Consider the following 19,628-nt stretch of genomic DNA (forward strand, 5'->3'; position numbering starts at 1 on the left):
CTGAGACAGGTGACCTCTAGAAATGATATCAAGTATGTGTGTTGTCCAGTGACTTTTATTTCCTTCTCTTTCTCTTTGTTCTTCATACTGCTGACTTACTAGCTATTTTTTTTTTTTTTTGGATGCTTGAGCTTATGTTTGAGTTTTTTATGGTAGGATATGATCAGATATTGATTCTGAGAATGGCCATCACATCAACATATTTACGCAAAAGGATTCCCTTCAAATGTAAATAAAAAATGCACTGTGTTGCAAAATATTTATTATATGTGGAGCTCGGCCATGTTAATTATGTTTTGTTTCCTTTTCCTTTCAGGTTGCTTGAACCACATTGTTTTTCTTTGCCTTTGACTCCAAAAGAATTTTGTCCATCACCTCCTGCCTTGAAAGATGGATATGTTCAAGTTGGTTATGGAAGATATATTGTTTTCCTTTACATATACACCCTTTGCTCCAAGTTCCCTCTCTCTACTGATGTCCAATTTGTTTCGTTCTTCCATGATGAAACGGTGCTAAAAGTAGTTTATATGTGCATCTTAGGTTTAGTGGTGAGGGTTTTAGTTTGTGACTTTTCTTCTTTGGCCCAAGGTGATTAGAATTCTGCAGAAGGCAGTATATTTTCTGTGGTAAGGTGAATCAATATTGCTGCCCAATGAAATTAGAAATGTAATCATGCCAGAGGGCAGATGAATGTTTCTATTCTGAACACTAAGATAGAAATCCATAAGCAAGTTCTTCAACAAAGAGAACTTTATTCTTTCCACTGAAAAATGTCTTTACAATTTCTTTTCACAAATATGGGGTTTGGGATAAAATATTGGGTTTATTCCCGAAGCCAGTAAGACATTTGGCCAGTGTTGGTGAGATATGGGTCATTATACTTTGAGCAGTTTTCTCCTTCAGGAAGAAACACAAGTCATCTGCCACTTGTTCTAGGGAATTGTTTGGCTTTGGGACCATATTAATTCATGTTGTTCTCACTGCTTGTTATGATGAAGCTTTGGCCCCAAGCCCCAGTGAAGTGTTTTTCTGGCTCATATAGGAGATACTGTCCATCAGGGCCCTCTCAGTGCTCCCAGCCTTGCTTTCTCCATGAAGGATTTGCCTCTCAAATTCCCTGAAGTTTCCCCAAATGTAGGTAATGGAAAGGGAAGAGGGTGTGTGTGTGTGTGTGTGTGTGTGTGTATGTGTGTGTGTAGAGAGGGAGGAGAATGAATCCAGCATCTCTAGCACTCATATGTCCCAGTATATTTACCATCATAATCCATAGAATTCCTGAAGGAAACATAAGCTTGGAGATCAAGGCCAAGTAAATTTGGGTAGTTCAGCAAATCATGAGCTATTGTTCCAAACTCCAGTGCACGTGTGTCCTAAGAAGCCGGGGGTTCAGAACATTGCCCCACAGATGGGCTACATCACCCAGGGAACTTAATAGGATTGCTGCTTGCCCCTTATCTTCCATTTTTTCCTCATTCTGTACATTTAGGGTAGGGTCTTTTTTTTTAATTTTTAAAGTTTTTATTTATTTATTTGAAAGACAGAGTGAGAGAGAGAGAGAATGTGAGCAGGGTAATGGGGAGGGGCCCAGGGACAGGGAGAAGCAGACTCCCTGCTGAGCAGGGTGCTTGACACAACAGGACTCCATCCCAGGACCCAGAGATCATGACCTGAGCCAAAGTCAGACTCTTAACTAGCTGAGCCACCCAGGTGCGCAGCCCCCCATTTAATTGCAACTAGTAGTTCTGACACAGAGTTAAGTTTGGGCACTGTTGAGTTCAACTTCGCCATATAGGAAGGCCTAAAGATTAGCACCAAAGCAAATCAAGTGTCCATCCCCATATTCTTCAGCCCCCAGTGTTAAACCCTCTGTTTCCGACCAACTCCCATGATGGAGCCAGCCTGGGCAAGGACTGACAGTGAGAAGAAAAAGGCACCATGGAATTTTGTTCTAATGCCTGGAGCAGAACAGGTCCATCTCTCAACCCTCCCTGTGGGGTGGCAGAGAACTTGAAAGATGAGGAAAGGAACTAAGAGAATCCCCAGAAGAGCGATTACATCCTGAGGTCTTAGACTTCAAATTCTCCCTTGCTTCGCTGTGAAAACTCACCGCCTGGGATCACAGGCAGACACTACATCCCTGAATGTGACCCAGTCCTGGCAGTACTTCCCTCAGAGGGTAGGGTTGGAGAAGATCAGCATTTTGCCTCCTCTAAAAGTCATCAGTGAGAAACTTAAACTTTCATGAGTACGCTGATAGGATTTGAACATTTCTGTCTGCTCCTCCTGGCTTTTGTTAGGCAGTATTGCCAACGAACAGCCCATAACATATTAAGGTAAAGAATTGACTGACAAGTACCAAAGTTCCAAAATCTGATAACAAACTGTCTTTTCCTGAAACATAGGAGAGAGAGGTGACTTGGGGAGTGTCCACTAAAGTAATTTTAGTAAAATGCTTACGACAGTGCCTGGTATTTGCGGGACAATCAATAAATTATAGTACAGTGGCATTACGGGCTTTATTTCAATCAATGGTAGTGCAAATGTTGTTGGCTAGGAACGTACAAGGAAGAATGTTTTTATGGACAATTTTCTAAATTCATTATTTGAACTTAGTTTGCCTGATGATTAAAAGTTTTATAGGTGAAGGGGCACTTGCGTGGCTCAGTGGGTTGGGCCTCTGCCTTTGGGCTCATGTCGTGGTCTCAGGGCCCTGGGATCGAGTCCTGCATCGGGCTCTCTTCTCCACAGGGAGCCTGCTACCTCCCCCTCTCTCTCTGCCTGCCTCTTTGCCTACTTGTGATCTCTGTCTGTCCAATAAATAAATAAAAACTTGAAAAAAAAGATTTATAGGTCAAATATCTCTAAAGAAACATTCTGTTAATGCAGAATAGACATACTTTTTCTCTCTGTCTCCCTCTTATTTCTGTTTAGGATGAAGGTGTGAAGTTTCCTGTTGGGAAAAACATAAAATATACTTGCAATGAAGGATACTCTCTTATCGGAGACCCTGTCGCCAGATGTGGAGATGATTTACGGTGGCTTGTTGGAGAAATGCATTGTCAAAGTGAGTGGCCTGGTTGTCATGTGTAACTTAAGATGAGAGAGTCATGGAGAAGAGGATGATTCAAGATGAAGCAATGTTCACTGTGTGGCCTGTGTCTTGACCCCCCTTTCCTGAGGGGCTCTTAGGATCCTGTCCAAGTTTTGGTTGTGTCTTGAAAAAGCCCTCCATAGTCTCTAGTTGATAGTGCTCCTTTCGGGAGCAATTTTAAAGTTCCTGGTGCAAATTAGAATAGGCTAAGGAACTCAGGTCTGGGTCAGACCTTCAGAACATCCTCTATAGCTCAATTTCTAGGGATGTACCATCATCATTGTACTTCCTTGAATGTACGTCCTCAAATTTGCATCCTGTTCTGTTCAGATGTGGGCATCTGAGTAGTGCTTGGGCTAACCACGCTAACATTACTGTTGGCCTTCCATCTCACTTGTACTGCAACATAAGTTGGTTCAGTGGATGGATAGAGCTGTAGAGACGTATTTTTCCTCTATCAGTTATCTATGCGATGTGAAAAAACCCCTCATATACACACGCACATTTTTTTTCTCTTGTGTATAAATCTGTTAATGAAATTTTTGAATCATAGGGTATATATCCACTTAGACTTAGTAGATATTACTAGTCTTCCAAATGGTTGTACCAACTTACATCCCTACCAAAATCTGAGAATCCAAGATGGCTCTGTATCCTCACCAACAATTGGCATCATCAATCTTTTAAAAACTTTAGGTGTACTGGTGAGTGATAGCAATATCTTATTTTTTTAATTTATATTTTTTTCTGGTGACTGTGATGTCATGCCTGTTTTCATGTTTACTGGCCATTTGCCTATCCTTTCTGATGAAGGGACTGTTCAACCTTTGGGCCCTATTTTCTATTTGTTGGTGTTCATCTTTTTGATCTGTAGGACTTCCTTCCTTCCTTCTTCCTTCTTCCTCCTTCCTCCTTCCTCTTCCTCCTCCTCCTCCTTCTTCTTCTTCCTTGGACCTTTCTTCTTTGTCTTTGTCTCTGTCTGTCTCTCTGTCTCTCACTCCTGGAGTCCTTAGAAAGTACTGTAATAGAATATAAACATTTCTTACCTCGGAGTAATAAAGCCAAAAGTTGGTTCTTCAAAATGTTTAATAAGATGCTTGTGCTTAAAGAGAATTTTCCTTTATTGTGAATCTACTGATAAGAAATGGTCCCAGTCTTTGTTCATCTTAAAATGTCTTTATTTTATCTTTGTTTTAGAAGGATATTTTTACTGGGTAAGGAATTTAGGTTAGCAGTTATTATACTTAAGGCCTTTAAAGATTTTATCCTTGCCTTTTGACTTCACTGTTTTCTAATGAGATCTTCACTATGAGTCTTACTATTTCTGGTGTGAAAATCTTATGTCCAGCTACTTTTGAGAATTTCCTTTTTCCCCTAGTGCTTGTGTTTCAGAAGCACTCCCACTGTGACGCACCTAGGTGTGATTTTCTTTGTCTTAACCCTGGTTGATATTCGAAACACTTCCTGAATCTGAATCTTTTGTCAATTTTAGGAAATTCTTCACTATTGTGTCCACATTGTCTCTGTCCCATTCTTGGTCATTTCTCCTTGTGAGACACAAATGATGTGTTTTTTAGATTGCATGTGTTATATATGTTCTTTTCTTTGGTTTTGCATCATTTTTCCCTCTCTTTTTTTCATTCTAAATGATTTTGTTTAGTTTATATGTATGTATTTTAGAGAGAGAGAGAGAACACAAGCAGTGGGAGAGGCACAGGGAGAGGGAGAAGCAGGCTCGCTGCTGAACAGGAAGTCTGATGTGGGTCTTGATCTCAGGACCCTGGGATTGTGAACTGAGCTGAAGGCAGACACTTAATGGACTGAGCCAGCCAGGTGCCCTCTCTGTTTCATTCTAAATACTTTCTATTGAGCTACCTTCCGGTTTATTAATTCTCTGTAAGTTATATAATTTGCTTTTAAGAACTCTTTTGTGTTCTTAATTTCATTTTCCAATTATAGATATTTCATTTGTTCACTTTTCTATACTTTCTTATTCTCTGTTGAAATACCATGCCTTGCCATTTAATTTTTTCCCATCATGTTAATCACAGTTATTTCAAGGTCCGCTGTTGTTCAAGGTCCATTATCTGGACCTGCTGTGGATCTGTTTCTATTGTCTTTCTTGGGGAGTTTGGTTAATTCTTGTCCTTTTGAATGTTAGATTAGTTTTGAATAAATGCCAGACTTTGTGTGTAAAAAGATAAAGGAATCATTTGTGGTTTGGGGTGATGTTCTTCTCTTCCTCTAGAAAAGATTTGATTTTGTTTCTGGCAAGCAGTGAGACTGTTTTATGTCTGTTTACCTTTATTACTAGGATGTAGCCATTAAGAGATCCCAACAGAAAGTCTGGGGTTTCTCCCTAGGTTCCTCCTTTGTGATGGGACAAGACTCTTACTCTTGATCGCCTAAACCTATATAAGGCTGTTAAAAACTACCAGCTTTTCAGTCTCTGAGCTACAGTTCCTCCTTAGTTCATCAGCTTTTCTTATTATTTTTTTCTTGTTTGAACTACAAATAACTCAAGAAGAACAGCATTACCAAATGTTGTAGACTTGTACCTGTTACGTCTCCAGCAGCATACAACCTACTTGGCTAATACAGGCACTCAATAGATGCTTTTTGAATTAATGAATGAGTAAAGTTTCTGATGGAAGTGGTACAGAATCAGAGCAGGATTTTGTAAAATATTGTCCAAAGTCCATGATAGAGATTGCCAAGATTTTTTTAAAATTATAAATTCTGACTTCCTTCTCATAGTTATGCATGTTTCTCATTTTTCTCTTTGCTGTTTCCTCATGTAGAAGATTTGAGCTAATGAATGTAATCAAGTGGGAAAGACTAGAGATGGAAAACCAAAGGCATTTAATACTTGTTTGGTTGAAGGATTAAAGGTGGTTCTTTAAAACTTTCAGATAGTAATAGTATGTAATTGGATATATGTTAATGATATATGGATGAATAGAGCTCTTTGGAAAACTCTGGTGGGACTTCACCAGACCAAAGAGATAAGCAGCAGCTGGGAAAAGTGTAGTTTTGACAGCAGCCTGGCCTTTAGGACTCTGTTTATAAGGCTGATTCATTTTAAGTTAGCATGTTGCATTGAGGGCAGGGGTGAGGGATGGGAACTGTTTTGGTCTTCAGTCTTTCTTTGGTCAATTACGTGCCAGGCACTGTGGGACTTGTCTTTCAGGGCATCCTAGCAGTGAACTTACTTCCCTCTTCCTCTTTGTCCTCTAATGTGAAAAAAACAAAGCATGTGTATTAACACTATTCGAAGTTATCATTAAAAAAAAAGATGGCACAGGAAAGCAATGACCCTTGTATTCTGTTTTCTTTTATCTTTAGAAATTGCCTGTGTTCTACCTACATTGATGGATGGCATTCAGAGTCATTCCCGCAAACCGTTCTATGGAGTTGGTGAGAAGGTGACCATTTCCTGTTCAGGTAGCATGTCCTTAGAAGGTCCTTCAACATTTCTCTGTGGATCCAGCCTTAAGTGGAGTCCTGATATGAAGGGTGTTCGGTGTGTGAAAAAAGGTGAGTAGCATATAGGTCTGTCCAAGGACACCTGAGCTCAGGTGAGTGAGGATCCTTGTGACAATCCTTTGTAGCATGGATGGACATAACTGTGAGCCATTCCTTCCACCCCTGCCCTTCCACAAGAAGGTCAGTTCATAGAGTGGATAATAGACTTTTGCTCACATTCATAGATAGACTCGTGAAATGCAAGGAAAGGCAAGGAGAGCCCTGTGATTCTGAAACCAATTTAAATCCTTCTTATCAATGATTAGCTTTGTATCTGTTTTGGTGCCAAGAAAATAAAGGATTTTAAAAACACAATTTCTGGTTTTCTCCTGATTTTTGAAATGTACTTTTATTAAGTACAGAGTTGGATTGAAAATTTATAAAAAATTCTGTATGTTTCATTCCTGGGCTTTCAGAGAGTTTATTAGCATTATTGAAAAAGAACATTTAAAAGCATTTACATTTAACACTGCAAAGCAGAAGTTATTGAAAGCAAAATGTTGTGGTTTGTGAAGTTGTTCTGAATAGTGGAAACCCAAAAACCTAGTATTTTGAACAACAAGCAAATTAAGATAACCTTTCAAGAAGCTATGCTAAGAAGAGATTTAGAAAGCCAAACCATTTGTTTTTAGAGGTATTTAAGGTAGGATGGATTTGTTTTTAAAATCGCCTCCTGTTTCTTTTTTGTTTACATTTTTAAAAATAAATGGAAAACATATGTTTGAGACAATTAAAAAATAGGAAAGAAGGAAAGCGCATTTACATTCCATTTTATGTAGTCTTCTTATTTTTCTGGTGAATGACTTTTAATTCAATGCTAAAATTTGCCTTTAATAATGAGGAGGAAGTACTAGATTCCCTGAGTGATACTGTCCGGTGAATTAGATGGTCATAACTAAAGAGAGGGCAGGCTGACGGTGGACATGGGCTGTGGTATTAAATATAGACACGGATGACAGCACAGGAGGCTATCAGGGCCAGCCAGGTGCCCGCCATATTGCTTCCCACATGCTTGTTAGCCATCAGTGGTCCACAGCAGAGACAAGTCCTTTGCTTTCTACTGCACTGAACCATAAATATGAATTTATTGAGATATTTGAAGTGGTAGACCTGTACCAGGAATTCTAAAATTAAAGAGAACAATGTACACTTGACAAGGTTGCTCTTTTATTCCAAAAGAGATATTATATACTTGTCTTTCTAAAATGTCTGCTCCAGTCATTTTGTAGCACAATTCAGTATGAATTTTCTCCTTCTCAGTAGCAAATTCTATTAAAGTCTTAATTAAAGATATTTTTCAAGGCCTGCATGTTTTTCGGAAGACCCTGATGAATAAGAACAGGAGCTTCTCTTAAAATAAGCCTATCACAAATAGAAAACTCCAGGTTTGTCAGCCTCCAAGGCTGATGTTTTAAAATACCTGCTATTGGTATTTAGTCTTTTTATTTTTATTGTGGTAAAACAGACATAACGTAACTTGTACCATTTTAGCCATTTGTAAATGTACGGTTCAGTGCACTAAGTGCTTTCTCATTATTGCACAGCCATCATACAGTCCATCACACTGTCCATTTCCAGAGCTTTCTCATTTTCCCAAACTGACACTCTGTGCTCATTAAACACTAACCACTCATTTCTCCCTCCCTCCATCAATATTTAGTCTTGTCATAAAGATATATGATGATAACAAAGCTATATGTTCTTTAAGGCAAAGGTCTTCTGTCTAGCTAATTCTACCAGTGATATTTTTTTATATAAAGAAATTATAGTAACTTCTAGAAAACATTAAAAATCTAAAATTTCATTCTTAGGAATGATAAGTAAATAAAGTTTTAAAAAATATTTTTTCTTGTTTCGTTGAGAAATAATTGACATACATCACTGTAGAAGTTCAAGGTGTAGATCATGATGGTTTGATTTATATCTATTGTGAAATGATTACCACAGGAGGTCTAGTTAACATCCATCATCTCATTAAAATACAATAAAAAAAATTTCTCCTCATGATCAGAACTCACAGGATCCAGTCTCCCAACAACCTACCTGTGTATCATAGAGCAGTGTTAACCATAGTCTTTGTGTTGCACATTACATCCCCAGTACCCATTTACCTTATATCTGCAATTTTGTACCCTTTGACCACCACCTTTGCATTCCCACTTCCCTCTTCCCCTGCTTCTAGGAAATAAACTTCTAAGTGTAATGCAGAGCTCATTGACATGACTTTATCATGAACTTTAGTTTTGGTATATTTAGATCAGACTTTCTCAACCCCAACACTATTAGAATTTTGGACCTGGTAATTCTTTGTTGCGGGAGCCAGTCCTGTGCTTTGTAAGCTATTTAGCAGCATTCCTGGTCTTTACCTCCTTAATGCCTGTGGCACCCCCTTACCCCTGGTTATGATTATTTTGTAATAATATTAAATTTCAGAAAAGTTGCAAATACAGTTTTCATATACCCTTACCATGTTCTCATGATATTAACATCTCCTATAACTTGACATAACTTAGTTGGTTAACTAAGGCATTTAATATTAGTGTAATACTATTGACTCAACTACAGATTTCATTTTTTCACTATATCCATTTAATGTTCTAGGATCCAATTCACAATATGACATTGCATCGAGGATAACGGTCCTTTAAAAGGAAATGTTAAAGAATGAGTCCTCATTACAAACGTGACTGGGCATGGAAGGCTAAGCTTCACATTGCTCCCATTTGTTACAAGTAACAAATTGTTCACAAGATTTTACCGTCATGTCTAAAGCTCTTAAGTTTTCCAAAGTGAGGGAGTATGTCACAGGTTGTGCATCCATAAAAATATGCTCTTCAGATAAATTACCTTTATAGGTATAACCAACAGAGAACTAGTTTTATGCTGGGAAAGTGTATGCCACTGAATTCCCTTGTCATGAAGCCGGCAGGCGGTGGAAATAGCAGGAGATCTTAGGCTATTCATCTTGTAATCAGGGATAGCTGAGGAGATGGCAGGCAAAAATTAAGCTCTTGTTAGCTGGAGCAACGTGTTTTCCTGCCAAAATTGGAATGATGATTGACGTTTGATCGGTTTGTAAAAAACACAAAGCAGTGGATACGATTTTATTAAATGTAAATACCTTTAGATATTCACTCATCATTGAAAGGAAACCAACTAGACATTTACATGTGAGAGGTTATTCTACATCTTGGGGTACCAGGAATTTCTCTACGTATGGGTCACATTATGTTGCTTTCTGTCCCACTATAGACAGAGTAGGTAAAATGCAGTCCAGACAGCAGTTTATAAAGAGCAACTTCTTAATGAAAGGGAGCCTGCTCCACTGGCCTTGAATTCAGACAAACATGAACTTAAATCCTGGCTTGGCCAATCTGTTAAGCGTGTGAACTAGCACCAGTTTCTTCACTTTTTTGACTCGTAGTTTCTTTCTTTCTTTTTTTTTCAAGATTTTTTTTATTTGACAGAGAGAAAGAGAGTGAAGAGTACAAGCAGGGGGAGCAGCAGGCAGAGGGAGAGGGAGAAGAACACTGCCCGCTGGGCAGGGAACATGATATGGGACTGGATCCCAGGACCCTGGAATCATGACCTGAGCTGAAGGCAGAGGCTTAACCTACTGAACCACCCAGGCGTCCCTGACCCTTAGTTTCTTTAACTCTGAAGTAAGCATTTGTTAAGGAAGATTAAATATCACAATAGTCTGTGCTCACACAATAGGGATTGCTCGAGAAATGCTAACAATGAAATTATTTGCAGGGTTCTCCTCAGAAGGCTCTGTCTCCTGTAAAATGTTTTACAGCTTTGTTTTTTGACTGTGCAAATTTGTGGCAGCTGGGACTATTACAGAATCTGGTTCAACAATTAAAATAACATTTTGTTTACCACAAAGCAGCGCTTCGAATGACGGGCTCTCCCTTATCCTTCTCTTTCAGATGCCCCCTTGCCGCCAGCAGTGCCTGAATGTCAGCGCTGGGAGAAACTGAAGAATTCAAGATGTGTTTGTAAAATGCCCTATGAATGTGGGTAAGCTCCTTCTTCGCTTGCCTCTCCCCATTTTATTTTATTTAAGATGAAAAAAAAAAAAGCACGTCAGTAGCTGATAGTCTCTCTGTTAGATCAAAAGTATTGCTGATCCAAGGGTTAGGATCTTTGTTTGCCTTTGAACCTGGCCCCATCTGCTGCCTGTTGCTTGCCTGGGTCGCCAGGGCTGACACCCTCAGCGTTAAGCAGTGCTCTGCTGTCTAGAGAAAGGCTGAATGCCTCGGGCATTGCTTGTTGTATACATGAAATGCGGCAAAATGAAAACACTGTCCCGGGAGGATTTAGAGCTTGAGGAGATGAGGGTTGAAATTCCCTTGACATATAAACTCTTACGCAGCGTACCAACAGAGATACAAGAAGCTGCTTTTCCCATTCTGGAAATGGCTGTGTCTCCAGATGTGCGTTATGAGAATGCCACCCATCTTGCAATCAGGTGGATCTGCTGTAGGTGGATAGCTGAAGTAGGTACTCGACGTCTGTGTTATGGTCCTGGTCGGATACAGGAGGCATGATCGCCTTAGCGCAAGATGAGGTTTCCCAGCGGCACTATTTATAAAGGAAGGGAAGGAAACTGCACGCCAGGAGGCAGTACTGAGGCAGTGCCAGTTGCGAGGGTACATATCTGTGCCCGGGCCTGAAGCAGTGACCACACAGGCTTTTCTGCAAAGCTGGAGACAGAGTAGACTGTGCAGATGGCAGCTGAGGCAGAGCGGAGTCCCTCATTTTAGGGATCTCAGAGACCCCCGTCCTAGAGTGAGTCAGGGCATTAAACATGCTCTAATCTCTTGCCACGGATCAAATGCCCCTGAAGCTAGAGTAAAACACACTTTACTGCCCACTTATAGGTGACCCTTGAACAACATGAGGGACTGGGGTGCTGACCCTCCCTCACAGTAAAAAATCCATGTATAACTTTTGACTCTCCCAAAACTTAACTGATAGATTATTTTTGACTGGAAGCTTTACCAGTGATGTAAATTATTTTTTTAAAAAGATTTTTATTTATTTATTTGAGAGAGAGAGACAGAGAGACAGAGAAAGCACAAGCAGGGGGAGGGGAAGAGTGAGAGGGAAAAGCAGGCTCCCTGATGAGCAGGTAGTCCAATGCTAGGTTCGATCCCAGGAGCCTGGGGTCATAATCCTAGCTGAACCACCCAAGTGCCGGCCTATATTGTATTCTTATAATAAAGTAATCTAGAGAGAAGAAAATACTATTGAGAAAATCATAAGGAAGAGAAAATACATTTATACTATTGTCTGTATCAAAACAATTCTCTATAAGTGGACCCACGGTGCAGTTCAAACTACTGTTGCTGGGGGGTCCACTGTACTTGGCTTTCAATTATATTGTCCCCAAAACACATATTCAACTTCTTGAACACCTACAGTGGGTAATGGTGATTGTGGCCTTATCTTACAAGAAGTAACTTCTTGAAAGAAAAATACAGCTCAACAGTGTAAATGGCAGTGGTCCTCTGCCCTGGAATGTTCTGACTGTGGTATTGTTTTTTTAAGAATCATTGTTGACTTTGATTCACTTTCATCCTCTTTCCAACTTCTCTGATTCATTTAGTTTATCTGCAGCCTGCTGTTTATAGACACCGTGTGAACTTTCCATCAGAGACTGATAACAATGGCTTTGCAAGGTCTCTGCCTTTGGAGCAGTTCTGAGTAGTTCGATTTAAAGCTTAAGTAAACAGATAAAAGAAAGATACAGAGGATTTGTTTTTGTGATGTAAATAACTCCAAGTCAATTTAGCTCTTGGTCACTGAAGAAAATATTAGAGCTAAAAATGTATAAGAATAAATGTAAACTCGATCTACCATACAAAAATAGTGAAAGTGAAAGGGTTCACAACAGTAATGCCTTCCTTGCCCATCAACATTCAGAAAGGTGCTCGTTTTTATTAGTGACATTTTTAAAAAGCCAAATCTCACCATTTTAGCACCCATGCTTAAGAAAAAAAAGTAATACATTTTTACAGAAATGTTTCTAAACTACTTTGTAAACGTCAATACTTTAAAAAAAAAAATCCCATTGAAAAATACGATTTCATCTTCCCTTGAGGATTTGGTCATCAAGTATTGGGCATGCCGTATTATGGACATGAATTCTCAGGCCTGCTGGGCTGGCAGGACCTAATTCTCCTGCAGCCCATGGTCCCACCGGACTACAGTCTCGGAGTAGGTGATCTTTGCTGATTTCTGCCGCCTGCCTGCTTGTCCACCCACCAGTGTCCCCAAGCATACCTCCTGTTCTCTTCTAATTTGCTCTATCTGATCTGCTCTAGAAGAAACTAGATCAACACGAGGTATCTAAGTTTGTAAAAATTGTGAGCAAATAAAGAGCAAAATATGTTCATTTTGAAGATCTGAGGAGGGTGAGCCCCAGGCATGAAGGAGATTGGAGTTTCTGCTCCATCTTTTTGCTGCGGCTCATAGCATCAGTCAGACTCCCTGAGCTCAGAGCCTCTCCTTTTACGTCTCATGCTCCATTTTGAAGACTGAAAATCTTCTACATATTGGAATTAACAAATTTTTGTTTCAGATCCTCCTTGGATGTATGTGCTCGAGACGAGAGAAGCGAAAGGATACTGCGTCTGACCGTTTGCAAGATGCGTGTTCTCCAGTGTCAGGGTAGAAATTATACCCTTGCTGCGGGGGACAGTTGCACTCTGCCTGCCCCCACCGAGAAAGCCTGTGGCGCCTGTCCACTCTGGGGAAAATGTGATGGTAAGGGGCATTTCATATTTGTAACTATAATAATGTTAAGGTGGTAGGACTGAGGTTTTTAAAACTGTAGGTTCTGGTTTAGCAGCAAATCCAAGCAGATCCCCGAGGATGTGAAAGTCTCAGGCTGGTCTGAGTGACCTGTCCTTGCCCACAGCCTTCCCTGGGGGGTCGGGGCGGGGATCAAGAACCCAAAAGGACAAAGCCCCTTCCTTGTTGGTCTGAATGTCCTCCCAAACACTGGTGCTTCCCATTCCCCCTTCATGGTTTTTGCTCTGTCCTTGTGTTATCCATATTATGTACCCATTTTAAAAGATAGACTCATAAAAATACCCATTTTTTTTTAAAAAAGGAAATTTTCTCATCACTTTCTTAAAAGGAAATATCACTCGCCACAAATACTAGGTAACTATAAAAACACATGTAATGAAACAAAATGAGGCTGTAGATTCTAGCCAGATGCTGCCGGCAGCTTGGGGCTTGCTGCTTCTGTGGGATAAAGGGAGTTTAGCAAGAGCTAGGGGAGTGTTAAAAGCCTATCAGTGCCAAGGTGACACTTTCTCCTAGAAGTAATCAGAAGAATTTGAAGAGAATAGAAAAAAGAGTTACTTTTTCAAGTTGTGGTTTGAGATTTGCCAGTGCTAGGTCCAAGTAGCCCTTATGATGAACCTGGATAACACCCTTGCCTGGCCTTCCCCAGTTCTGGCTGTGTTACCAATGGGGAAAGCCTGCGTGCCTGGAGCCAAGTCATTGTCCTCAGTTTCCCCACCTGCAAATTTGGGAGCTGGACTGTGTGATCTCTGCCAGCAACTCAGGCTCTCCCCTTCGCCCCTTTCCCCTGGATCCTGGGTAGTTTGTGGTGCAAGCCAGAAAGTACCGAACTCCAGCTATTGGGTTCCATTAGGATTGTCAGTTACCAGTGGGCTGGTTGACCTTGTCACTTCTTTGGGAGCCAGCTGGCTGGCACCTGCAACACACAGAGAGAATTCCTCCTCATTTCTGACTTGTTTTTATGGGATATGTGGCCGTTTCTCTTTTATGCCCCGCATCTCAAAGCTAATTGAATTCTTTTCTTTGTCCTTGTTAGAGCCTTGCAGCAACTTGGTCTTTACTGCTGTCTCCTTATCTGTCGGGTGTTGGGGGATTACTCAGTTTCTGGCTTTGCTAGACAGTAGCGCAGAGGAGTGGAGCACTGGGGAGCCCCGGACTTGGAGAGAGCTGGCTCGTGTGGGTCCCGCCGATCTGGTGGCCAGTCTCAAACCCTGCTTATTCTGAGTGGAGCGACATGCCTCGCTTTCTGGGTCCTGCTGCTTTCCTGGGGCGGGGACGGGGGGTTGGTTGTTGCGATCCCCGAGGCAGGAGCTTCTAGAGCTCTCTGGAAAGCATCGTGCTTTAGGAGGTCATGTGCCTTGGCTCTCCCCCCTCCACCACGTGCCACTGAGCCTCTGTCGTTGTTTGTGTTTGCAGCCCAGAGCGGCAAATGTGTCTGCAGGGAAGCATCCGAGTGCGAGGACGGCGGCTTTAGCGTCTGCGTGGAAGTGGATGGCGTCGAGCAGACGATGAGCGAGTGCGCGGCCGGCGTGCTCAGGTGCCGAGGACAGGACGTCACTGTCACCAGCACGCAGCCCTGCGCTGGGGGGACCCCGTAGGCTCCCGGGCCTCTCAGCCGGAATCCCGCAGCCACTGTGGCTGAGTTCAAACACATGTAACCAAGCACTCAAGGCGGCCCTGCCCGCGTGGAGGAACCCTCCTCCTCCCTCGTCCTCCCTCGTCCTCCCTCGTCCTCCCTCGTCCTCCCTCGTCCTCCCTCCTCCTCCCTCCTCCTCCCTCCTCCTCCCTCCTCCCTCCTCCTCCCTCCCTCCTCCCTCCTCCTCCCTCCTCCTCCCTCCTCCTCCCTCCTCCTCCCTCCTCCCTCCTCCTCCCTCCTCCTCCCTCCCTCCTCCTCCCTCCTCTTGCCTCTGCACTGTCTCTCCTCAACTCCCAGCCGCGGGCACCAGCATAGCCCCCTGTTCGGCCAAACCCCAATCCAGACAACACTCCTTCTCTTCTTAGTTAAAATGTCAGCCAGGATGAGCAGCGCCCTCGAACCTGTGCAGGAGCTGTTGTGTTTTTGGACAAACTGCTCACTTGTCTGGACCTTGACTGTTTAAATCTGAAAATGAGAGGCTTAGAGCAGAGAAACTCGAATACTCCCTTCAACCCTAGGATTCATCAATGTATGACAGATCCCACCTATGGGCCCGAACACCCTGTACGGATGGATTAGGAGAACAGTAAGATGAGAGAGGTCGGCTTCCCTCTGGGACGATGAATGCGAAGGGGACCTTGAGTGGAAGAAGACAGATACAATTTTCCATTCCAAGCTGCGATCTCGTGCTTCTGCCTGTGGACTTCAGCACCCCGTGTAGGGATCCCTACATCTTATCTGGACATGGAACCCCTGAAATGTCAGAACCACTGTGCTCTCATCACTGACACCTTCTGCCTTCTTGTCTGAGCACAAACACAATCCCTTCTTCTCTCTGGGGCTTTTCTCTAGTGCGTGTCAAGTGCATGAAATGCAATTTGCCCCCTTTCCCCTTTTTTCTTTTGTAGGAAGCATGAGTTCATGCCTGAGCTATTGAGAGATCATGAATTTGACAGCACTGTTTTCTCAAATATGAATACATGCTTGGATTTTTCAGGGGGCCATACAGGTACATCAGTTTGAGACACTAGCCTTCTATTTATCCCTTATTCATCTTTCATCAAAACAAAAAAGCAGCTGTGGGAGATGAAATGAGTGGGCTTAAATGGAATTTAAAATATGCTTTCATATACAAATAATATCTGTGTACTTTTCTGGTACTGATAAATACATTTCAACAAAACCTTAGTTAAAATGACAATGATTAAAATCTCATTAAAGATACTGTTCTTTGGAATTTTTTTTATTATGTTTAATTTTAAAGACTCCATGAAGAATTATGTGTTCTTTTTAAATATATTTTTGTTTTTTAAACTGCTTTAGTGAGATATGATTGACATGGAAAAAGCTATACACACTTCATATATAAAACTCCAATGAGTTTGGGGATAAGTATACATCAATCAAGACCATAAACATATCCATCATCTCCTAAAGTTTCCCCCCACCTCTCTTGTTATCATTGTTGTTGTTATTTATTTATTTATTTTCATGGTAAGAACACAACATAAGATCTTCCTTCTTAGGAAACAATTTTAAAAGAATTTATTTATTTATTTGACAGGCAGAGATCTCAAGTAGGCAGAGAGGGAGATTGGCAGCGGGGGGGTGGGGGTGGGTATGGGTGTGGAAGCAGGCTCCCCACTGAGAAGGGAGCCAGATGCAGATGCTGGGCTTGATCCCAGGACCCTGAGATCATGACCTAAGCCGTAGGCAGAAGCTTAACCCACTGAGCCACCCAGGCACCCCAAGAATTTATTTATTTTAAAGAGAGAGCACGCCCTCTAGGGAACAGGGAATGGAGCAGAGGGGAAGGGAGAGGAGGTAACCTCCAGGAGACTTTTCATGCTGAGTACTGCCCGAGTGGAGAGCGTGATATGGGGGTCCATCCCACGCCCCGAGGATGATGACTTGAGCCGAAACCAATAGTGAGGTACTCAACGGATTGAGCCATGTAGGTACCTCCCCTTCTTAGAAAATTATAAGTATATATCACAGTATTGTTAGCTCTAGGCATTTTAGCTAACATGTAGCTACAGCAGTGGTATAGAGTGGATCTTCAGAATTCACTCATCTTGCATAACTAAACTTTGTTACTCTCCGAGCATCACATTCCCAAGTCCTCCCTCTCTTCTTTATGAATTTGACTATTTTAGCTTATACACATAAGTGAGATTATTATAGTATTCTTTCATTGTTTGCTTTATTTCATTTAGCATCGTGTCCACTGGATCCATCCGTATTGTCACAAATGGCAGGATTTCCTTTTCTCTAAGGCTGCGTAATTTTTCGTTGTATGTGTAGACCACATTTTCTTCATTTTTCCGTCCATGGATGAACACTGAGATTGTTTCTCTATCTTGGGTGTGATGAATACCTCTTCAGGATCCGGAATTCAGTTCCTTTGGATATTTGCTAGAAATGGAATTGCTGGATCATATTGTAGTTTTATTTATAATTTTTTGAGGAACCGCCATACTATTTTCCACAGTGGCTGTGCCAGTGTGTTCTTACCTGAAACCCAGGTCTGATTCACGTCCAGATTCATTTACCATATTGTCCTTTGAGCGAAGATTCAGAGAATATATTGAATTATAAAGATACAGTTTCAGGGATGCCTGGGTGGCTCAGTTGGTTAAGTGTCTGTCTTTGGCTCAGGTCATGATCTTGGGGTCCTGGGATTGATTCCCACATCTTCAGCTCCCTGCTCAGTGGGGAGTCTGTTTCTCCCTTTCCCTGCTTGTGTTTTTTCTCTCATTCTCTCTCTCTCTCACACACAAATCAATAAATAAAATAAAATAAATACAAGGAGGCAGGTTTAAGTAGATTGAAAACAATAATATCCAGAAATGTTTAATTGAGGCCAACAGCATTTATTAGAGGTTATTAGGAAGTCAATTTCTACCCTAGGTAAGGGGATAGATTTGAAAATGCCAGGCTCAAGAGGCAGATCCCAAAACAGAGCTGAACAAATACTTTCTTTGGGAGGATGAGATTAGTATCCTTCCAATAATTTCTCCTCTTGTCTTAAGTTAGTAGGGAGTTAAATGTCTACTACTTATGAACAACCACCCTCCTTTTGTAACTAATACAGATGATATGGTCAACATTATCAAATGCTATAGGAGAGTCCAATGAAGTCTGAAAAAAAGGAATTTGCAGATTTGACAACTAAGGCTTGAGAAAGAAATTTCCCAGAGTTAGTGGAGGAAAAGTAAGGGTTTAGTGAAGACTTGGTGGAGAAGGAAGGAGCAGTGAATGAGGCTGTAGAGAGATGCCATCTTGAGGAAATATTAAATTTTGTGCCTTTTTTCTTTTCTGAACATTCTTGACCTTTCCTCTAGTTAAAGATCTTCACCGTTGCTTGTAAAAGAACTAGAATCATTGCAGTGAGTCTGCAAGGAGAAAGTAACTTTCAACACTAAGTCTTCTAAAATGTTTTGAAACTTTGAAAATAAGCTTTTGAGCGTCTAAAGAGAAGACTTTGATGGAAGACAGGAGGACTGTTTATACAGGAAAATTGACTGTGTAGCAAATGCGGGAGGAAGTGTGAGAATTTCCCCTGCTTGCCCTTCCCACTGCCTCGGGCAGGTGAGGGTCCTCTGGGTTAGAATGGGATATAACTTTGAAGGAGAAGACAGAAATAGTTGAAGTTGAAGTTGTCTGGACCTAGTGGGGGACAGAGGAGGAGGAGGGAATTGGTTGGTGCATTAACCATCACAAGCTTCTGGGAACTACATGGGAACAAAGCCACTTCCACAAGTCATCGTTCACAATTTAAAGGGACACAGCAAGTCAGCTGAACAGAGAAGCTGCTCTGGAAGATCTTTTAATCACTCCGAAGAGTGTATTTTTAAAAATTATTATTTTATTTAAATTCAACTAATTAACATGTAGTGTATTATTAGTTTCAGAGGTGGTTCAGTGATTCATCAGTTGTGGAGAACACCCAGTGCTTATTACATCACGTGCCCTCCTTATTAGCATATGATTTCACTCAGACATGGAATTTACGAAACAAAACAGAATCATAAGGGAAGGGAGGGAGAAATAAAATAAGACAAAACGGAAAGTAACTTCTTGTGACACTTCACACATTTCCTAATAACTGACGGACAGAAGTGCTGGTTATCAATGCCGTGAGATTTGGTGAACCCCATCCAGGCCACTCCCCCTCCCCCCACCCCCCAACAATCTGGGACACTTGTAATCCCTTGAAACAGAGGGAAGGTTCTTATGTTTAGGTGTGGTATAGTGGGGGTATGGAGTGGCAAGAAGAAATGCCTGACAAACGACCCCTGGAACTCTGAGTTACCTGGCACCTAGCCAGCTAACCATTTAATCTGACCCCCCCCCCCCCAACACGCGCTGGAAATGTCATAGCTAATCTCAGCTTCATATGAGAATTGTGAACCCATTTTGTTGTTAAGTAGTCACTCTGAGCTATCGGTGCTGGGTAGATGGTGTACCCAGCATTGCCAAAAACAAGTTGTTATATGCCTTTACCTTTTGGTTATGTGTATTAATATTATATATTAATTAATAGTATATAAT

The 19,628-nt window shown here is 41.5% G+C and overlaps 1 protein-coding gene across 1 annotated transcript in view; it reads left to right on the forward strand.

The window, feature by feature from the left end:
* The window catches only part of C7 (complement C7), a 52,284-nt gene extending 35,986 nt beyond the window's left edge, over window positions 1-16,298 (forward strand). Inside the window, exons 13-18 of the mRNA XM_059173880.1 lie at window positions 317-404; window positions 2,932-3,064; window positions 6,437-6,628; window positions 10,549-10,639; window positions 13,206-13,390; window positions 14,855-16,298. Coding sequence (XP_059029863.1) covers window positions 317-404; window positions 2,932-3,064; window positions 6,437-6,628; window positions 10,549-10,639; window positions 13,206-13,390; window positions 14,855-15,036 — 871 coding nt within the window. The 3' untranslated portion in view covers window positions 15,037-16,298. The remainder of the gene's footprint in view (window positions 1-316; window positions 405-2,931; window positions 3,065-6,436; window positions 6,629-10,548; window positions 10,640-13,205; window positions 13,391-14,854) is intronic.
* Window positions 16,299-19,628: the final 3,330 nt, after the last annotated feature.

This window comes from Mustela lutreola, chromosome 5, assembly GCF_030435805.1.
Source record: "Mustela lutreola isolate mMusLut2 chromosome 5, mMusLut2.pri, whole genome shotgun sequence".
NCBI classification, from domain to species: domain Eukaryota; kingdom Metazoa; phylum Chordata; class Mammalia; order Carnivora; family Mustelidae; genus Mustela; species Mustela lutreola.